This window comes from Megalobrama amblycephala, linkage group LG2, assembly GCF_018812025.1.
Source record: "Megalobrama amblycephala isolate DHTTF-2021 linkage group LG2, ASM1881202v1, whole genome shotgun sequence".
Taxonomy (NCBI): domain Eukaryota; kingdom Metazoa; phylum Chordata; class Actinopteri; order Cypriniformes; family Xenocyprididae; genus Megalobrama; species Megalobrama amblycephala.
Window position 1 is genome coordinate 52,046,534 of NC_063045.1, and position 19,449 is coordinate 52,065,982.

General features: G+C 35.6%; 1 protein-coding gene across 2 annotated transcripts in view; it reads right to left on the reverse strand.

The window, feature by feature from the left end:
• uvrag (UV radiation resistance associated gene) overlaps positions 1-19,449 on the reverse strand; it is a 131,226-nt gene that overhangs the window by 39,628 nt on the left and 72,149 nt on the right. For both annotated transcript variants that reach the window (XM_048180779.1, XM_048180780.1), the window contains one exon: positions 8,002-8,077. In XM_048180779.1, coding sequence (XP_048036736.1) covers positions 8,002-8,077 — 76 coding nt within the window. The remainder of the gene's footprint in view (positions 1-8,001; positions 8,078-19,449) is intronic.

A 19,449-nucleotide genomic window follows, 5' to 3' on the forward strand; every position in this document is an offset into this window, starting at 1 on the left:
ACCACATCTAACGGAGAGCCATTCCAGGCTCACACTCTGAGGTTAAGTACACAGTCTGATGGAGGTAAATGCTGAATGTGACATATGGAAATTCCTGCTTAATATACACAAATAAAGCCACTTAGCTTGAGTCATTAATCACACAGAGGTGATTTTGTTCACAAAGCACCGTTGTGGCCTTGCTAACTTTCGCATTAAGGAAAAACGCTTTCGCAGGAAGTCAGGTATGTAATAGTAGTAGTTAACTTCTCATACAGGAACCAGCAGCCTTTCACTACAAGTGTGACACAGTGAATGAAAATGAGACTACAGGCGTGCGAGTATTTGCATGCATATCTCCTCTCTTACCTAAGGTCATATGGTTTCCATCCAAGAAAAGTCATGTTAGATAACAGCCATGACACTAATGGCAACCAAGAATCTCTCACCTCTTTGCTGCTAGAGTTCATGTGCACCTGCAAGACTTTAATGAACTAAACATATTTCATGTATCTCGAATGATTCAATCGCAAGTGGTCAGAGGTATAAATGTTTAAATGGAAGGTTTGAAAACACATGTGACCGTATCACATTTGTAGCACAAATGATATATGTGTGGTCACATTAGTGAAATAGTGGCAAAATTTTGAGGGCAAAAAAGGTCAATTGTCTATTGTCAATAGATTTCCATTGTTCAACATGGTGAATCCATATTGAACCTGTTGCAAAATCTGTGTGGGAAATCTTTCACCTTCATCCGAAATTACAGACTGCATGGATTCCTATAGAAATGGTGGTATTTCATCAGTGCAAATTCGCAAGACAACAGCAAATTTGTCTGCACCTCAAAACATCCTGGACTGAAGCGCAGAACCTCCTACTACCTCCGCCTTTGTTTTTCTTTTCTTTTTTTTAACACACTTTGCCAGTTATGTGTGCCTGGCTAGAAAGTGTTTCATCACCAGGTAAACAACCAATAACAAAACTGTTTAATCAGTGTTATTTAGGGCTCCCCACTAACAGCCGACTAAAGGTTAGTCGATGAGAAGAGGCTTAACCGACCCAAATTTTATAGCTGGTTAGACTAAAAAAAAAAAAAAAACTCAACAAGAAGTGGAGAAGCCATGCAGTCCGTGACGGACGGATTGTTAACTGTGGGTCCCTGTGGTAATTACAGTATATCGGGAAGGAAATTCAAATGTTCGCCTGTCATCCATCAACCTCAAATATGGATTATCTTTTGAAACATGTAAGTAGAAGCCATTTCACATGGCCGCTCACTCTAATGTTAATCTACATAAATGTGCGCTATTGTTAGGTGCAGATCCAGTGTGGAAGCTAAAGCATAGCGAGCTAACTTCATGACATGGAGGCGCCGGCGCGATCACTTGCATTTTTTCCTGATAACAACGGAAACAACTCAAAATCAAAAAATGGTCATACAGATAAGAGTAATACATCATTCAAAACTTTTATTTGTGTTAACTTATAATAACAACAAAACATTGTAGTTTTGTGAAATAAAGAAAACAAACAGGATGCACTTTCTGCCTTCTCGGTCTCTGTAAACTGGAAAGCATCACAAAAATGAACCGAAACCACTGATCTGTATAAATGATCATTCAACTCAGCGTATAGGCTACTTGCCTCAAAGACATGAGAAAAATATCTATAGAAACTTGAAATAGGCAAGTTCACTATACTGCGGAGATGGTGAGTCAGTGTCGTCACCATCATCTTTGCAGCTGACATTGACTCAGAAAACACTAGTTTAATAATAAATAATTAAAATATCTTGTTTTTTCCAGCTCATTCATAGTCATGACTTTTACGGGTGCTTTGGGGCAAGCTTTATGCATGCGCAGAATAGGCTATATATTATGCCTATATATTAAAGGCTAATTATGGTTTAGTATTCTCCTCAGTATATATTTAACTAATTAAATTAATATAAACGTGCGATTAGTTGGCTTGAATGAACGACTACTAGTAGAAAAATCTTTAGTCAGGGGCAGTCCTAGTGGTATTATCATGAATGAAATCTAAAATAAAAGCTAAATGAAACCAATGGTTATAAATTAATCATAGTTTTGGATAGTACACTGTAAAACTTGTGACTATGCAACTAGATAGTTATAACATTAGACTGCGCTGAAAATTTAACATTTTAAATGACAGTTTCCCACTTTTGCTGTCCTAAAACTTTAAAAACTAAAAATAAAAAAATTATACTAAACTGAAACTAGAAAACTAAAACGAATCTAAAACTAACAATGATACAGTGATAACTGATAAAAACAGAGCTAAACTCAAAAGACAAATTGAAAATAAATATTAAAAAAGACCAAATAAAAAAAAATCTATATAAGAAGAATGCCACCGCTTGGTTCTCAAGTGGAAACTCTCAGTACCTCAGCAAGTCCAAAAGCGTTGAATGAATAAGTGCAACCAAAGCCTCCTTATCAAATATACAATCATGAGTGCACCAAAATATGGGTATTAGCATTAGAAAGATATTTAGATCCGGTCATCCAGCAGTGCTGATACTGCCAGGTCTCCTGGCTTTGCAGAGAACAGGGCACAATGCTAAACCTACACTCCAAATTCCCCAATAATCTTCAACTCACTCTGGGTTTAATTCCAAGCACAGCCCTTCCTGCTGAGCTCCTTGCCAAATAAGATATCTCGCTAGCTTGGCAACAGAGTGCTAATTGTAATATTTCTTTCAGCGTTCTATTTATGCAGCGTCTCGGGAGGAGGTAATCCGTCCTCATAGTGCTGCTGTGCTTCAGGAGCTTCAACTGACTCCTTCAACTGAGGATCGGTCACTTCAGTGCTTCTGCCCCCTAGGGGAAGATGAACCATTTAGACAACTCCACACAAATTCACACACATACATGCTAAATAGATTCTGTTTTGAAAGCTTGGAAACTTTTTCAAACACTGTTTGACCCCAATGATATGGTGTCCAAATCTCCAAACCAACATTCTGAATGATCCATATGAATGATATTAACAACAGCAGCACAAGAGTGTTTGTTGTGCTGCCAACAAGAACAAAATTTAAAACATAATGACTATTAAAAGCCAAATTCACAACATTCCAGATGTTGTTGTGACAGTTGAAGGAAGTCTCAGAAGCGGCATAATGAATTAAATAATCTTGTTATTTAACAAACAGAAAAGATGTGAAAATGTCTTATGTTTTTCTTTCTGGTAAGTTTAACTTGTCTTCCTTGTGTTGAAGTCCAAGCCAAAGAAAGTACACTAGCCAAGCCTGACTACCTAAAAAACATTAGAGCTTTGCCTCAGTTTGAAGACCTTATTGGCAAACATGCTCTATAATGCAACAAACAGAAAAAAAAATGCTTAAAATCGATCTCTCACACACAAACAGAAACTACCTTCTGCCATTTCATCGTAAACAACGACCAAATAAGTCACGTAAGGTTGTGATTTAAGGATAATTTCACAGTTGGCTTGTCTGTGGGTTGTCGGATGCAACTAGTCTAAAGAAGCCCTTTATAATTACATTGGTTTAGGGTCACGAAACACCAATAAGATGTATTTCTTAGAGGTCATTCACACAGAACACAGAAGTGTTTGACCGTTGTGCTTACGTCTTTTGCATTCAGATAAAAGAAGTTCATTTTTTAACCCTAAAACAGCTGTATCATATTTGAAACCCACATTTCTAAGGCCTCTAAATTATCATTATGATCAAAACTTTGCTGAAAAAACCTTTAGTACACAATAGACTATATGCCTTCTGTCATCTGATTGATAGTTTATACTTTTTTTTTAGCAAGTAAAAGGCCTTTTTAATAAAATTCTAAAAATGTCCCCCTTTATGTTGTGTACATGTGTCTTTTTGCTGTGAAATCTTTAATGATTTTTATAAAATTAAAGGTCAGAACAACTTATTAGTATTATTAGTAATACTGATGTAATAAGATGAATGCTTACTGGACTGAAGCAACTTAAGTCAACTTGATTATCCATATATCAGTATTTAGAAAAGTTATGTTAAAATAGGAATATCAAATATGATACATCAGGCTTTTGAAGAAAATTCATTTGTACGTCTCTCAATCATTATTGTACTGTTTTGCCTCCACAATAAAAAAAATACAGCACTTTGATCATAAAACTAAGCATTTAAATATTGTCTAATTAAGACATACTAGGAGATACAAAGAGACAACTGATATTTATATGCATTTCATTCAAGTAGTCTGCTATGTAAGGAATAATTGTGCATTATTTTTCAATAATTCAATGGTCCACTCAGAGTCAATTATTCCGCTTATACTACGGTTATCACACCTCAAAACATTGTTCAGATGTATTTCAAGACATTTGTCAGTTGTTGTCCTTAAAACGCTCTTGTGTGTAGGACTAATTTCTTACGCATCTAATCCCAAGCCTCCATTGCTAATTCCAAAACATCATTTTAGAGCTACTAACGGAGGCTTGAGCCATTGATAGCAGAATAATGCAGTTATTAGAGAGAGAGAGAGAGATTAAGCGTATGTAAAATACCCGAGTCACTCTGTGCATCTCTCAACAGTTTTCAGGCAGCAGCATCTCTATTAATAGCGAAACTGTAAGTTTATCTGCTCCAAGAACAGCGGCGTTATTACCTCACTAGTGATAAATTTCATGTAGCTTTTAAGTTGTTAACCTATTTTGCTGATAAAATCTTCAGAGCAGTGCTGACAACACATTTCTGTGCGAGTGTGTGTACGTACTGTGTGTGCGTTTGAGTGATATGGAACTACTTGCGTTTCCCTGAAAATAACTGCACACCTTAGAACATTCGTCAACCAATCAGATTCAAGCATTCAACAGCTCTGCAGTATAAACTGTTATAAAGATCTCATTGAGATTTTTTATCTTACTTTTTGACCATAAATCAGTAACTTCACCAAACTGCAAAAACTAGAGGAGTTTTTCCACCTTGAGTAGGAGCTGCATATTTTCCTATATCATACTATATAAGCCTGATTTATCAAATATGATACAAAACATAAAACACATGCATTTTTTTGTATTTCTGTTTTTAAAAAAAATATATATATATTTTGTCTAAAGGTTTAATAAAGTGTTCCATTTAAAAAAAAATAGATTTTTCTGAATATTATTTTAAAAACTTGCATTTTTTTCTTCCATTACACCACCCTGCATCTCATGTGTTTAAAGGCAAAAATGTGTTCTTTGTGAATGTCCCTTTGAGGTGTGTTCATATCGGATATTTTCTTACATTCAAAAACTGCTCTCGCTTATTTCACTGAAACAGGATCTTCAAAATGTGATGCTCATTCTGTGACAAAACAAAATGACCTAAAACATCTGTCAACAAAAAATATATAGTACTCACGACATGCGAGAATGCACAGCCCTTCAATAGTACAAATAATATTCGACAAACATACAAATATTGTAGAAAACTAACGGTTAAGTACACTCAAAAAAAAAAAACTGATCTTGCCTGAAACTGTATTGTTGACGGTGGTGAATTTGTTCAGCTTTGATGGCTACTGCTTTAAAGGGAATGGATTTAGAGACTTAACTTCTCTGAAAAGACAGAACTTCTCTGCTAACAGTTTCACAGCACGCTAAAACAGCACGTTGTCAGCACGCTAAGAAATTCTCTAAAATCATCCCTTTTAAAGCACCGTCACTAAATATTAAAGCAAAAACAAAAATAAAAGCAGACAGCCTCTATTCTGACTCATCCCTAGCAGCAATGGTGCAAACGACAGAGAAAAACAAATAAAAAATACCTTTTAAGTTTTTATCACCATGTTCCTAACTCATCTATCACAGACAAAAGTGCCAGGACGAAACCCCGCTGGCCACCTGACATTCTTCTCCCTTCCTCCCATGACACGAGGACTAAATAAAAACAACATCCAGTCAGTGCGCTGCTTCAAAGCAACTAAAACACCCCTCCTTTCTCTCTCCCTCCTGCCTGCTTGGATCGTTTTCAAACACACACAATTTAATAAAAGATAGACGTTTAATCTCCTCCATTCCAGAACAAGAGCGCCGCTGTGAAACCCGATCTCTGCTTAGTCTCAGCAGCCGGACACACTGAGCCACCGCGGCTACGGCTAACGAACGGAACGCATTAAAGACGAGAGGGAAAGACGGGAAAAAGTTAGAGGAAGAGACCACGAGAAAAATAACAAAATAACAAACAGCACTCCGCTTGCTAGCTATTCGCAAATCATATTAGGTAGGAAAAGCCAAGGTCAATTTTCAAATATTTAGGGGTCGCCGAAGCAGCCTAGTCCGATTCGGATTATCGATGGGCGTGAAAGATGCAGAGGGGAATACATAAAGCAAGACGGCAGTGTTAAAGCTAAAAGAAAAGGAAATTACAAGTAGCGTGACTCAAGGGCAGCGCGTCATGCATTCTCCGGACAGTTTCTCTCCCAGACTGGAACACATGTGCGAGGCCCTAAAAAAATTCAATGGGTTATAGCTCATCTGTTTTGCTACATAGCCATGTTAACTAACATTAAAAGCTGAGTTCAACCAACTCAAATGCTTCAAAACGTCGAGTTCACTGAGCTCATATGGATCGGCTTGACTCCGGGTGAGAGGCTTCAAAAACGATGAGTTTTAAAACCGCTTGATCTCGCGGTCAACGTACCGAGATAAGCTCCATTAGCTTGCCCTACAGAGAAACACTGACAAGGTTAATGAAGATTTCTGGCAAGGGTGCAAAGCATTACATTCGTTCTGATTAACGGGATGTGGAATGGAAATGGTGGGCGACAGGCAATATGAAGAACAAGCTGAGGAGGGCATCTCGCAGTCAGACTACAAATGGAGGCATATATCAAACATGACAGATATATACGTTTTTCCCTCAGAGTTGGCTAAGCTTACATATCACTCCTACCACGCACAGCTACTTTTTTGTTCTGGCAACGTGCGTGCGTTTGTGTGGGTCAGAGATGGACTGATTCGTTGACCTCCTTGGTTCTTTCTGAAGTCTATTCTGTGTTATTCATCTCCACCTTAACTTGGGGCAACAGCTGGAGCGCAGGAGGCTTGGATTCCACTCCAAGAGTCATGGAGGCCTGTTAATCTTGCACTTATCCAGGGAAACTGATTAAATTCATGTTGTATAATTCTGACCAAAGCTTAAAATTGAAACTGGATTTGAGCCATGGCTCATGAAAGTAATTTTGGATGATGTTAATGCAAGTGATTCTACAAGGTACATCAGTTCTAGTACTTCAGCGGTGAAAACTTTGAGCAAAATCTCAACATAAAAGTTTAGTTCATGGGTTTTCATGAGATAATCACTCCTTTTTTACAAAACTACACGAATATGTTTATATTTATTTCAGGGCTTGACATTAACACCCAAATATATAATATATACATTTTTACATACATACAATTGTAGTTTTTTAAAAAGGCATCTGAGATAATAAACTAAGTGCAATGTAGTGTTGTCAAAAATACAGATTTTTCGATACATCAATATTTAAACATTTGAAATGCTTTTCAATACTAATTTTCCGCAGAATAGATACACCATACCAGCTGTGCTTTCTCACTCTCTCATCTCTACAACAGCGAGTTCACTCGTTTCATTTGCTCCGGATGAATATTGTTGGTTCCAGGGCTTGAATATCAGAGTGGGATTGCATGTATTGCGCATTATTTTACTCATTTCTGCTGATTTTGTGCTCACACTCAAAGTGTGTGCACATAAAGCAGTCTCTCAGAACTAAATTGTGTTCTTTTTCACTTTTTATTGCACTTAAACAGTCAAATATACACATAATAATGCCAAAATACCGATCTTGGTGAATATTCACGTAAACACAATCAGTTATGTTTTAATTGAATGTAAACAGTTGAGAAAGAAAACGCATGTGAAACAGTATAATGGATCCATGCGTCAGATCTTAAAGTGACAGCAGCCTAATATACCTGCTGCCAGGTATATTCAATGGAACATATGATTTATTCAATGGAACATGTTGAGATTCTTACCTGGGCAATGTTTTTGTTGAGCAAATAGACACCGTATTCAAACTGGAAACGCTCTCCTCTGGGATAAAGGGGGAACCTGCAAACAAGAGCAGCAAAGAGGCATCATGAGAAAAAGTTTCAGGACTCACCTCTGAACCATTACACATGGTTCCCATACTAAACACAAAGCGAAGAACATTTTTTATGAGGTTGTAATCAGTTCATAACTTTGCAGAGGACAACCTCACACAAAAAGAAAAACAGCAGGTCATCTGGATAAACAGCTAACCAAAACTTTAAAGCCTGAAACTAATAACTATATTTACAAACCAACATTTGGAGTCAAGATTCTTTTAGTGTTTAAGGGTATTCATGTCCTGTGAAGTTAACAGAACAATGATGATGCTTCAAACTCTTCACAAACTTCGCAAGGCAACAGGCTGTTTCTGACGTAAGACATTTGTGCAGATGTTAAGAGACTGCCCGGAGCTCTGGAGGTCTGGTTCTGATCCGCTTCTCAAATGCATGTCTGAAACACAATCTATTATCCCTTAAAATCATCATTCTGGCTTGTTTCTTTCGGTCAGTTCTCATTTAAACCGCAAGCATAATCATGATTCAGAAATGGCCGAACGGCACACAATATCAATGTCTACATCAGAGCAACGAATAATGAACTAACCAGTCAAGATGCACAACAGATGAACACGCTGGACTATTAATGCAATTCTGAAGGGTGCATATTGAAGCATTTACTGAGAATATAAGACTTTAGAAAAATCTTTTATTATAAAAAAAACAATTGGGTACATGTTCCAGAGTTTAATGGATGCCTGTGATGTGGACAACACTCATCTTTGACTGATCAATTTATCATACTGAAGCAATACATCAGTACAAATATTGATCATTAGTCAATAAAATATGAAAAAGAATTGTATTTGCATGAAAAAGAAATGTAAGGGCTTGCAAGGCACCAAAAAAGTAGTATTAAAGTTTGGTTTTGTTTAATGTAAAATGTTAAAAATTAACAAAATTAATAAACAAATTAATTAATAAATTAAATTAAAAAACTAAGTAAAATTAAATTAAATTACATTAAATTAAAAATAAAATAAAATAAAATAAAATAAAATAAAATAAAATAAAATAAAATAAAATAAAATAAAATAAAATAAAATAAAATAAAATAAAAATTTGCACTGATTTGTTATAGTTTTAAAGAAAGCTCAGGTTTTAAGCTTTGGTTAAATTAGTAAATTAGAAAATGAATTTACTATATAATTTTTATTTAATTAATAAATAAAAAAAAAAATAAAATAAAATAAAATAAAATAAAATAAAATAAAATAAAATAAAATAAAATAAAATAAAATAAAATAAAATAAAATAAAATAAAATAAAATAAAATAAAATAAAATAAAATAAGGGAGAACATAAAGCTTTGCAAACCGAAATATTGAAATAATTGAAGTGCTACAGGAGGTTTGGTATCTCGGTATGTCTGAATGTCAGTGGGAGACTTTCAAGCTTTAATCTTACATTTAATCTTACATTTTTTAACATTTATGAAAATAAATTGTATATTATAAAATTAAGGAAAAGAACAATCAAAACACAATATCTGAGGAATATCAAGATTATCAAATTGTGCTAGCAGTAAACGGTTTAGCCGCAATGGACACATTTCAAAAACACTCAGACATCCTGAACCGAACATCCTATTAGTTTTACTGAAAAACATGGCCTGAAAAACCCAGTTGGAAAGTCCCTCTGAAAAAACATAGGATGGGAAAGTCTCAACAAAACAGACAGAAAGACAACTTGTGAATATTCTGCACCCTCCTCAAAGCTTCCACTAACACCTGACATAACTGCAGCCCCCTAATGTCAGAGTACGACATTACTGCCCTGTTATTAAGAGCTTACAGGCAAGAAGAGAAAGAAAGAGAGAGAGAGAAGAGGACAGAAAAGCCTCCAGCTTAACCACCTGTGATCAACAAAAACATGACCACTTTAACCACAAAGCTCCCGTGACAGCGCTGTCAGGCTTATTAAAACACAGCGTGTGTGTTTTCAAAACTCCATACCTGAGGAATGCATTTTTAAGAGTCTCACGATTGTGAACGTGCGACATACAGTCATTCATCTTTTATTTTCAAAAAAACTGCTCAGTAGGCGAGGTCATGGACTGTAACTGGCCTGGGGTCACAGACTTCAGCCTACGGGTGGCAGACACCTAGAACCAAGAGGTGTGAGTGATCTTCCGGAAGTTCCTCTGTAATCCGTGAGGCCTTTTTGTCAGTCGCACCTGGAACTCGTGCTTTTAATCGCGGAAGAGTGGAGACAGACCCAGCAATTCCCTCTACTTCCTGTCTTAACAATTCTGTCTCTCATACACACACACTCACATACTTCCTGTCTAACCCGTAAGACCCAGGGGGGCATAATCTTGAAGCAGGTGCATACTTAAAACCCTCAACGGACTGAACATACACACACGCACACACTTCAACATACCATTCATGTCACTTTGAGTGTAAAGGTGCAGAACAAGGTACAGTGATGCATCTAATTACTCAATGAAACCTAGTGAACTGCCTTCCAAGACAAAACATCCACAGAACTTTATAAGTGGCGGATTTTGAATGCACTATCTAGGAAGCAACAAAACAGCAATAAATACAATGCAGTCAGTTGTTAAACTATCTTTAGCAAACATTCTAACGTTTAGAAATACTGCTTTTACTCACAGAAATACCAGTAAATAAAACAAAATATTAACAAACATTAAAAACATATTTTAGTTTACCTTTAAATGTGTGGTATACAGAATACCTTGTATTCTGAATAATTTAAAGGGAAAGTTCACCCAAAAATAAAAATTCTGTCATTAATTACTCACCCTCATGTCATTTCAAACCCGTAACACTTTTGTTCATCTTTGGAACACAAATTAAGATATTTTTGATGAGATCTGAGAGCTTTCTGACCCTACATAGACAGCAATGCAACTACCACTTTGACTCTTCAAAAAGTTCATAAAGAGATCGTAAAAGTAATCTATATGATTTGAGACTTGATCGCTTTATATGATGAACAGATTGAATTTAGACTTTTATTCACATATAAACATTGATCATAAACAGAAGCTCAACCGAAGAGAACAAACCTCTTGGGGAAACTCAATTGTGTTGCGTAATAAATGAGAATGAACCTCATTGGTTCTCGCACGTCAAGCAAACATGCTTGAGCTTCCGTTTACCAAAACTGATGTGTGAGTTGATGAATGTTTATACGTGAATAAAAGGCTGTTCATTATATAAAGCGATCGAGTCTCTTTAGATAATTTGGACTAAACCCCTCAAATCATATGGATTACTTTTACGATCTCTTTATGAACTTTCTAAAGCGTCAAAGTTTCAGTTGCGTAGCTGTCTAAGGAGGGACAGAAAGCTGTCAGATTTCATCAAAAATATCTTAATTTGTGTTCCGAAGATGAACGCGCTGGGGTTTCTTCTTTAGGTGAAATGGAGGTGATCCTGGATGACTATGTCAAGGAGCTGGTCGAAAAATGTAATTCTATTAATGGTGACGTCTCACTAACTCTTCCTCTCCCTTCAGAGAAACCAACAAACCAGTTTGTGCCCAAACGGCAGGTGCTGATAAGGAGTCTGAAGCCAGTCAAGATCGGAAAGCCAAAATATCTGGGGCCGGCCACAGTGATTGCAGTGACGAGGACGGGAGTGCTGACTGACCTGCAGCCGCAGTGGATACACGCGAGTAGACTGAAGGCTGCCCCATGCCAAGGGGATGTTCAGATTAACTAGAAGAGTAAACATATGGGTGGAAAGGAGCTGAACATGCAGGGTCAAGTCCATATGCGATCTGATTAGTTAATCTGGACCAACATAACAACGTCAAGGAGACCACGGAAGGATCAGGAGGAGTTTGAATCTGTTATGCTGTTTTTTGATTCCAGGTTACTACAACAATATTTCACATGAAAACCATAATTGTTGATCCACCTGAAGCATATGACTGTGGTAAAGGGATGAGACAATGGTTCTCTAACTGGGCGACGTACCTTAATTTGTTATTTCCTGTTGTAACACACAGGTTCCAAAATCCTGACTTAAATCCAAAGGTGACAGATCTTTCTCAGTTCATGGTCCTAAGCTCTGGAATTCCCTACCTGTGTCTATTAGACTTTCCCCTACTCTTTCTACATTTAAATCTTCTCTCAAAACATACTTTTTTTCTCAGGCATATGTGTAATTTGATATTAATTTTTTAGTCTTTAATATTGTTTTATATTGCATGATGTTCCTGTCTTAATTTTATTACTTTTGTTTTGGTTTCTTTTGATATTTTATTATTAGTGTTTAAATTGTATTGTATGAGGATGTTTTGTTTGGTATATTGTGCAGCACTTTGGTCAGCATTTATGCTGTTTTAAAGGGCTATATAAATAAACTTGACCTTGACCTTGACCTTGTACTGATGATTTTACTGCTTTTATGTTTGGCTCCATGCATATTACAGTCCTTACAGGGAATGATTAAGACAAATCTTGGAATAGTCTATCGATCACAGTATTAGATTATGATTATGTGTTTAGATTTTGACAATAGTTTGCTTGCTATTATTTGAAAAATCAGCTTTAGCAATTTCCTTTAAAGTGAAGCACTAAATCATAAATGATTTAAAGTCGCCATTGTTAAATAATTTATTATTTCTTGGGCTTCACTTTTTGACTTTCTTTGTGTCTTGGGATTTTTCCATTGTGCACATCATGTACCTACCTAGACAAAACAAGAAATAGTAGTCCTTGGACACACTGACACACGCAACCAGAAGTTGAAGACACACACATTTATGTAAATACATTTCTTATTTGTTATTATATTTCTTGAAATGCCATACATGGTAAGGTTTGATTCGTATGATTAGATGCTCAAGCCATCCTGGAGATTGTTGTTTGACCTTCTTCCTGAATAAATCTGAGAATGCTTTGTACCACACTTTTTCTGTGACTGCTTGGTCACTCTTTCGAGATCTCGCGCAGCTGCTGCCACACATCACAGGGATTGAGGTGCCCGTTTCTAAACTGATGACTGAGACTACAAATATTCTACCTATGACTGAGATTTTAATCTAACAATGTCTGGCGGGTTTGGAACGACAAAAAGGTGAGTAATTAATGACAAAATTTTTATTTTTGGGTGAACTATGCCTTTAACATATTCACAACAGAACAGGAATAACAAATATATAAGTATAAAACAAACAAATTATAGTTCATTCATTATAAACAACATTGCTTTGTTTCACAAAATTGTTTTGATTCACTAAAAAAAAAAAAAAAAAAAAAAAACTGGCTCATAAGAGTCATTTGTGAGTCAGACTACACTGGTTGCACTGTATGTGTTTGACTCAATTAGATTAATTCATTCTGTAATGGGACAACACTTGTTGCGATGTATGTTTCTGATTCACTGAAAAGAATCGGCTCTGATTCATCGGAGTGATTCTTTAAGGAATCAGATTACACTGGTTGCACTGTTTGGTTCTGATTCAACTTAATACAACTGGATCATAAGAGTCATTTGTTAGATTACAGTGGACTACATTCATTTGAGAACTGGACTTCACTCGCAGCGCTGCAAGCTTTTAATTCAGTAAAAAGAACTGGCTCATAAGAGTCATTTGTTCGGGAATTGGATTACACTGGTCATAATGTATGTTTTTTGCTGTAGATTCAGTAGCAGTGTTGTGCCGCAACAAAATAAGAAGTGCAAGAAACTCTGTCCGAGTATTTTAGTACAGTATTCTGTTCGTATTGTGCAAGAACCAGAATCGAGCATCTCTTGGTTCCCAATCGTATCCTCACAAACCACATCTTACCACACAAAAAAACGACAGTAACCCAGCCAAAAATCACTCGCACACACACAAACATAAGCAGGCGTGCACACACCGTCACCTAACAGTGATTAATGAGTGCTCTCCGGTGTGTGTGTGAGATCATACTGCTGTGACTCTGGTTCACAGAGCACCAGGAATTCCTCAAGGGAATGTCCAGTCAAATATATTACAACAGAGCAACAGGAGGCAGGAAGTATGTGTGTGTGTGTGTGTGTGTGTGTGTGTGTGTGTGTGTGTGTGTGTGTGTGTGTGTGTGTGTGTGTGTGTGTGTGTGTGTGTGTGTGTGTGTATGTAAGCACATGTACGTACATATGTGAAAAAGTGCGTTAGGGTAACAGGACAGAAAGAGAGAGAAATGAAGAGGAAATGAGAAGGGTTTTTATCACTATTGGAAATGTGAAGGTTTACAGTGAGAGCTGGAGAAATGTTCACTCTCACTCTCACATGGCAGGATAACACTTACATTGACTTCACACCCCACAAAATGTCACACAAAACAAGGCACACCGCAAATGTATGAGTTTTGCTCATCCACCAAAATAGTGCTGGTGCTTGGTTAAGAATATATCTATCAGAACCAAGCAAAACCACTGGCTTAAACTGAAAGATGATTTAACTTACTATGTTACTTTATAACCTGCCCATAAAATAATCATAGCACATTGTCTTTATTTACTAGTTTTGAAAACGTATTTCAAAATATTTAAATAATTACATATAGATATAGATTTATTTAATTTAAAAAACAAAAAACTAAGAAAAAAATAAAAAGTAATGTTCTAAAAAATAAAAATAAATGTTAAATATTTAAGTAATTGTATGAAATTGCTTAAAATAAAAAAATAAAAAAATGTATTCAAGATGTGAAAAGTCTAACTAGTTTTGAAAACATTTTAAAATCTTAAAAGAAATGTTATTTTAAAACACTTAAGTAGTTACATATATAGATTCTTTTTAAATTTAAATAAAAAAAATGTAATGTTTTAAATAAAAAGTAAAAAATGTTAAATATTTAAGTAACTGTAAGAAATTGCTTAAAATAAAATCCAAAAAAAGTACTCAAGATGTGAAAAGTAACTAGTTTTGAAAACATATTTTAAAATTTTAAAAGAAAATCTATTTTAAAACATTGAAAAAATTACATAACACAAAAAAAATCAAAAGGTTTAATTTTTTTTAAATATTTAAATAATTGTAAGAAATCATCCCCCCACCCAAAAAAAAAAAAAAAAAAAATCTCTTAATGTTGTTTTAAATATTTAAAAAACAAAAACAAAAAAAAACGTTACAATCATTTAATGTAATATTAAGAAACTGCTTAAAATTAATTAAAAGTGCTATCATAATTTAATATTTTAATGCATATTTAATACTTGGTGGCTGGAGAAAACATTATCCTCTCAGCCTCTGACTACCAGTTTTTGGGGCACTTCTAGAGCCAATTTGTCCCATCAAGAACCTTATAAATCTGGTGAAAAACTTCTATTATCCTAATATTAATATAGCAACTCTAATTTAATTATTGTCCCACCTCAAAAAAAAAACAACAACAGAAGGTTCATCAGTAGCAGAGCTGTACTTTTCCAGTAAATATTTGAGATGGGGCAAAACATATGCAAAAACAAGCCTACATGTTTCCAGATTTGCCTAAATTTTTTCTGAAGTTTCATCTGGAATGATACTTTTATATATATATATATATATATATATATATATATATATATATATATATATATATATATATATATATATATATATATATATATATATATAAAAAGAGCTTAGAAAACTGAACATGACAGTGACACACATTCTCATTCATTTTCCTTCTGACTGCTTCCATCTTTTCTTTCTCTCTCTCCCTGTTACCGAGAACGAGTGAGTTGTCATCAAAATGACAAAAATGATATCAACAATCTTCTACAGTATATCTGAAGAACTTTTGTTGCAATAAATACTGTAAAAGAATACTTAACCTTGAAATAAAAGGAATGGAAACTCTGGTAATATTGATGAGAGGCTATGCTTGGGCGTAGGGTACAGTACCATCTCATCCACTAAATGACCTTTGACCCCCAAAAAAACAGCCAATGGCTTTCAAAAACTATAATCAAATCAAATTTCCAGATATTTTTTAACAATGTATCTTATTTTTGTAACATGTTTTGCTTTAAAATTGTGCTTGTGCTGTCTTGTGTGTCCAAATACTTTCAGGGCCACTGTAATTTACACTACAGTTTGTTTATTCCTGCTATTCATCTTAAAATTTGTCTGAAATGTTATTATGCTAACTATGAGGAAGTTCAGATGCATAGCATAATAAATAACTATAGCATACAGTAAAAAGTGTTCTCTTCCAGTTCTCCGGCCCCGTTTCTGGTCTTAATTAAACAGCTGGGGGGAAAATGCACCTTGTTCTCTTACACCAGCTCATAAAGAAACTAAGACGACAGAGCAAGTGACCCACAAATCCCGTTAGGACCTTTTCAAGACACACACATACTTTAAAAGAGCGTGGGCTATCGGCTGAGCCTGCCCCATTAAAATAGCATTGTGTGGCAGATGCTCAGTGTAATCGTTTCTATGATATTGGGAGTTACAGCTATGGTTGATTTATACAGCAAGTGCTGCCATTAGCTGTGACAGTTTGGAGGCAGGTGTTTGTTTAAAAGCAGCGGGGTTGATTTATGACTCCCCACATCTGAAACTGCATTTAAAACACTGTAGTTATGGGGAATGTTCTCTTTTTCCCAGGTGAATGTGGAGAGGGAACGCTGAAAGGTATGTTGCATATATGCGTGATCAGAAAAGCAGGAGATAGAAGCAACAAGTGTGCGCACCGGAAAGAACAAAGGACTGTGAGAAAACGTGCATGCAAGCGTGTTAACACATAAATATGGGCTGTGCACAAATGGAGAGAGAGTATGCACTGGCACGAAACAGAGTTAGGATGACATGGTTATGTACATTTGGAGTATCAATTATGATATGTAAACAGGCAGGCGGAACACATGTGCCGTGGCTTGCGGCGAGTATACATTAGCGAAGGTCATTCGGAGTAGCTGGGAAGATTTTCAACAGTTCCTGGACCTATGCACGATTCACTCCGACCACCCACCAAACAGCAGGCTGCTGCAGTATTCCCTCAACCCTCATCGAAGCCAGTCGCACGCCAGACGGATGCAAAGAGTGAAGCTTCGTAATGAAGATCGTAGCTAGTCTTTAAAACTACAGCACGAGCATGGAAATTCTCTCAGTCAAATGTACCTGAAGACCAAAGAAAGTCCTTAACAACAACCAAAAAAAGTCCAAAAAAGTTAGTCCCACAAGCATTTCTATTTTGCATATTCTGACAACAAGCAGGTCTTGATAAACTTCATTGACTTCAATGAACGAGCTCCGGTGTGCGAATGTGCGTCAAATAGACGGAATGCAGTAGAAAAGGAGTGCAACAATTGACTAAAATACACATTTTGCTAAAATATAGTGTAGGAATAGCCCATTAATGTAATATAATTACAATGTTCAGACGAGTGAATGTGTGTTCTTCGTACCTTGTACAAGTAAACATTTTGTGCTTTTTTTGTTTATTGTAATTTTTATTTTAGTCATTTTAATTTCTGCTTTAAAATAGTAAGCATTCAGTTGTTTTTAGGTTTAGAATGTAATGTTTGTATTTTAACCCATTCTGCTTATAATATGCATAGCCTACATAGATATATATTCACTATATTTGTTTTTTAACAGGCTTTATATTACACACTGTTTGGAGGACATCAAAAGGATGTGGAATAACATTGGAATAACATGTTTAAAATAATGGATTAATATGAATTTATATATAATAATTGTTAATCAAAAAAATAATCAAAATTAATTAAAAAAAAAAATAATCGACAGATTATTTGATTATCAAAATAATCATTAGTTGCAGCCCTAATATATAAATATTAATATTCTGATCAACAAAACAATAATTATTTTCATGTAATAGCCGATAACTGATACATGGCCAATGTAAAAACTACAAACTGTAAAAATGTTATATATATTGTAGATTGATTAATTATAATTAAAGGTGCAGTAGGTAATCTGGGAAATGCTAATGTTAGCCTGCAAGCATTGAAAGCATACGATCCCACCCTCCCTGCAAATCACAGACCAAAGCCACGCCTCCTCCAAAACACATGAACGCACACACACACAGCTGCTCTCTGCAAAGCACCACAAGAGCTGGTGTTAAACTATCTCACGTTTCAAAGCACATAACATTACAATAATAATGAACGTAAACTACTAAGAGAGCTTGTACCTGACTGCTGCAGATTAATATCGGTGTTGATACTGTTGATATGGACACGCATAATTCCGAGTCTGACTGAACTGTTCCGGTTAGAACATCAGGGGTTGCCATCTCTTAATTACGGTAGTGATGGCGTGAACGCAGTATAAGCTTGTTTTGATTTGGTAGGAATGGAAAAAGGTGGCCGCTGTTTGTTTGCTGTACTCAGGGGTGTAAATTTCAACAGTTTGGGGGGGGTGGTTTCTTCAAAACCATTTATTTATTGCAATATTTTTTAAGTTGTTTACAACCAAATCACCAAAATACGATGAATAAACATTGAGCAAAACCCAACATACAACAGTAAATCTATTAGCCTTATTACAGTTCACACATATGCTTATCAAAATGTTAGTTGTAGTTAGTGTGGGTGACTTAGTATCCAACAAGCTATCGTTAACAACCTACCAAACAAGCTAGGTAACAATACAATCGCTAACATAGTGGACTCAGTTATTACATCAGTTATCATAATTTTTTTCATTTTTTATGACTAATTACTCAGCATCGTCTGTATTAAAGAGAAAATAATCACTTCATCCGATGTTTTTAAATAAAATAGCTTTGACAGCCTACTTACTGGAGTTCCTCAACTACTGTCTGAAGAACTGTTCTCTCCCGCCGCCGGACTTGTGTGTGTAGGTGACGTGCACGGTGGACCAAACCACTGTGAGGCAAGGGAGGGGTGACTCAAAATGTTTCTAAACTTAAAACGCCCATTTGCGTTTGTATTGCTTTACTACTTACACAATTACTTTAAGTATATATCATTTATTTACAATACTTAGTGTGGTTTTATATTATTTTTTTGGGGGGGACAGCACTCAGATGGGGGGGGGGGTACTGACCCCCCTGATCTCCAGTGATTTACGCCCTTGGCGGTACTCCCTGAATATAACCTTTAATATAATCAAATAAATGAATTCATTTATTTTAACCAATAACCAGTTTCGTATCAATATTTTTGTGCATCCCTAATAAGAACGTAACATAATGAAGATCGTGTCCTGCCAGACTGGAAAGCTACCTAAGAACAAGATCATCTTTTCAGCAAACAAGAATGTTTGCAACAACAATTTTGAAAAGATAAACTGAACAATCAAAAAGGCCATTTAAAATTAGAGGGATTTACAAGCATCATAAACAGGTAGTCCAACGTATACAAGTTTAATCTGGCTACTCAAAACATGGTTTAAAAT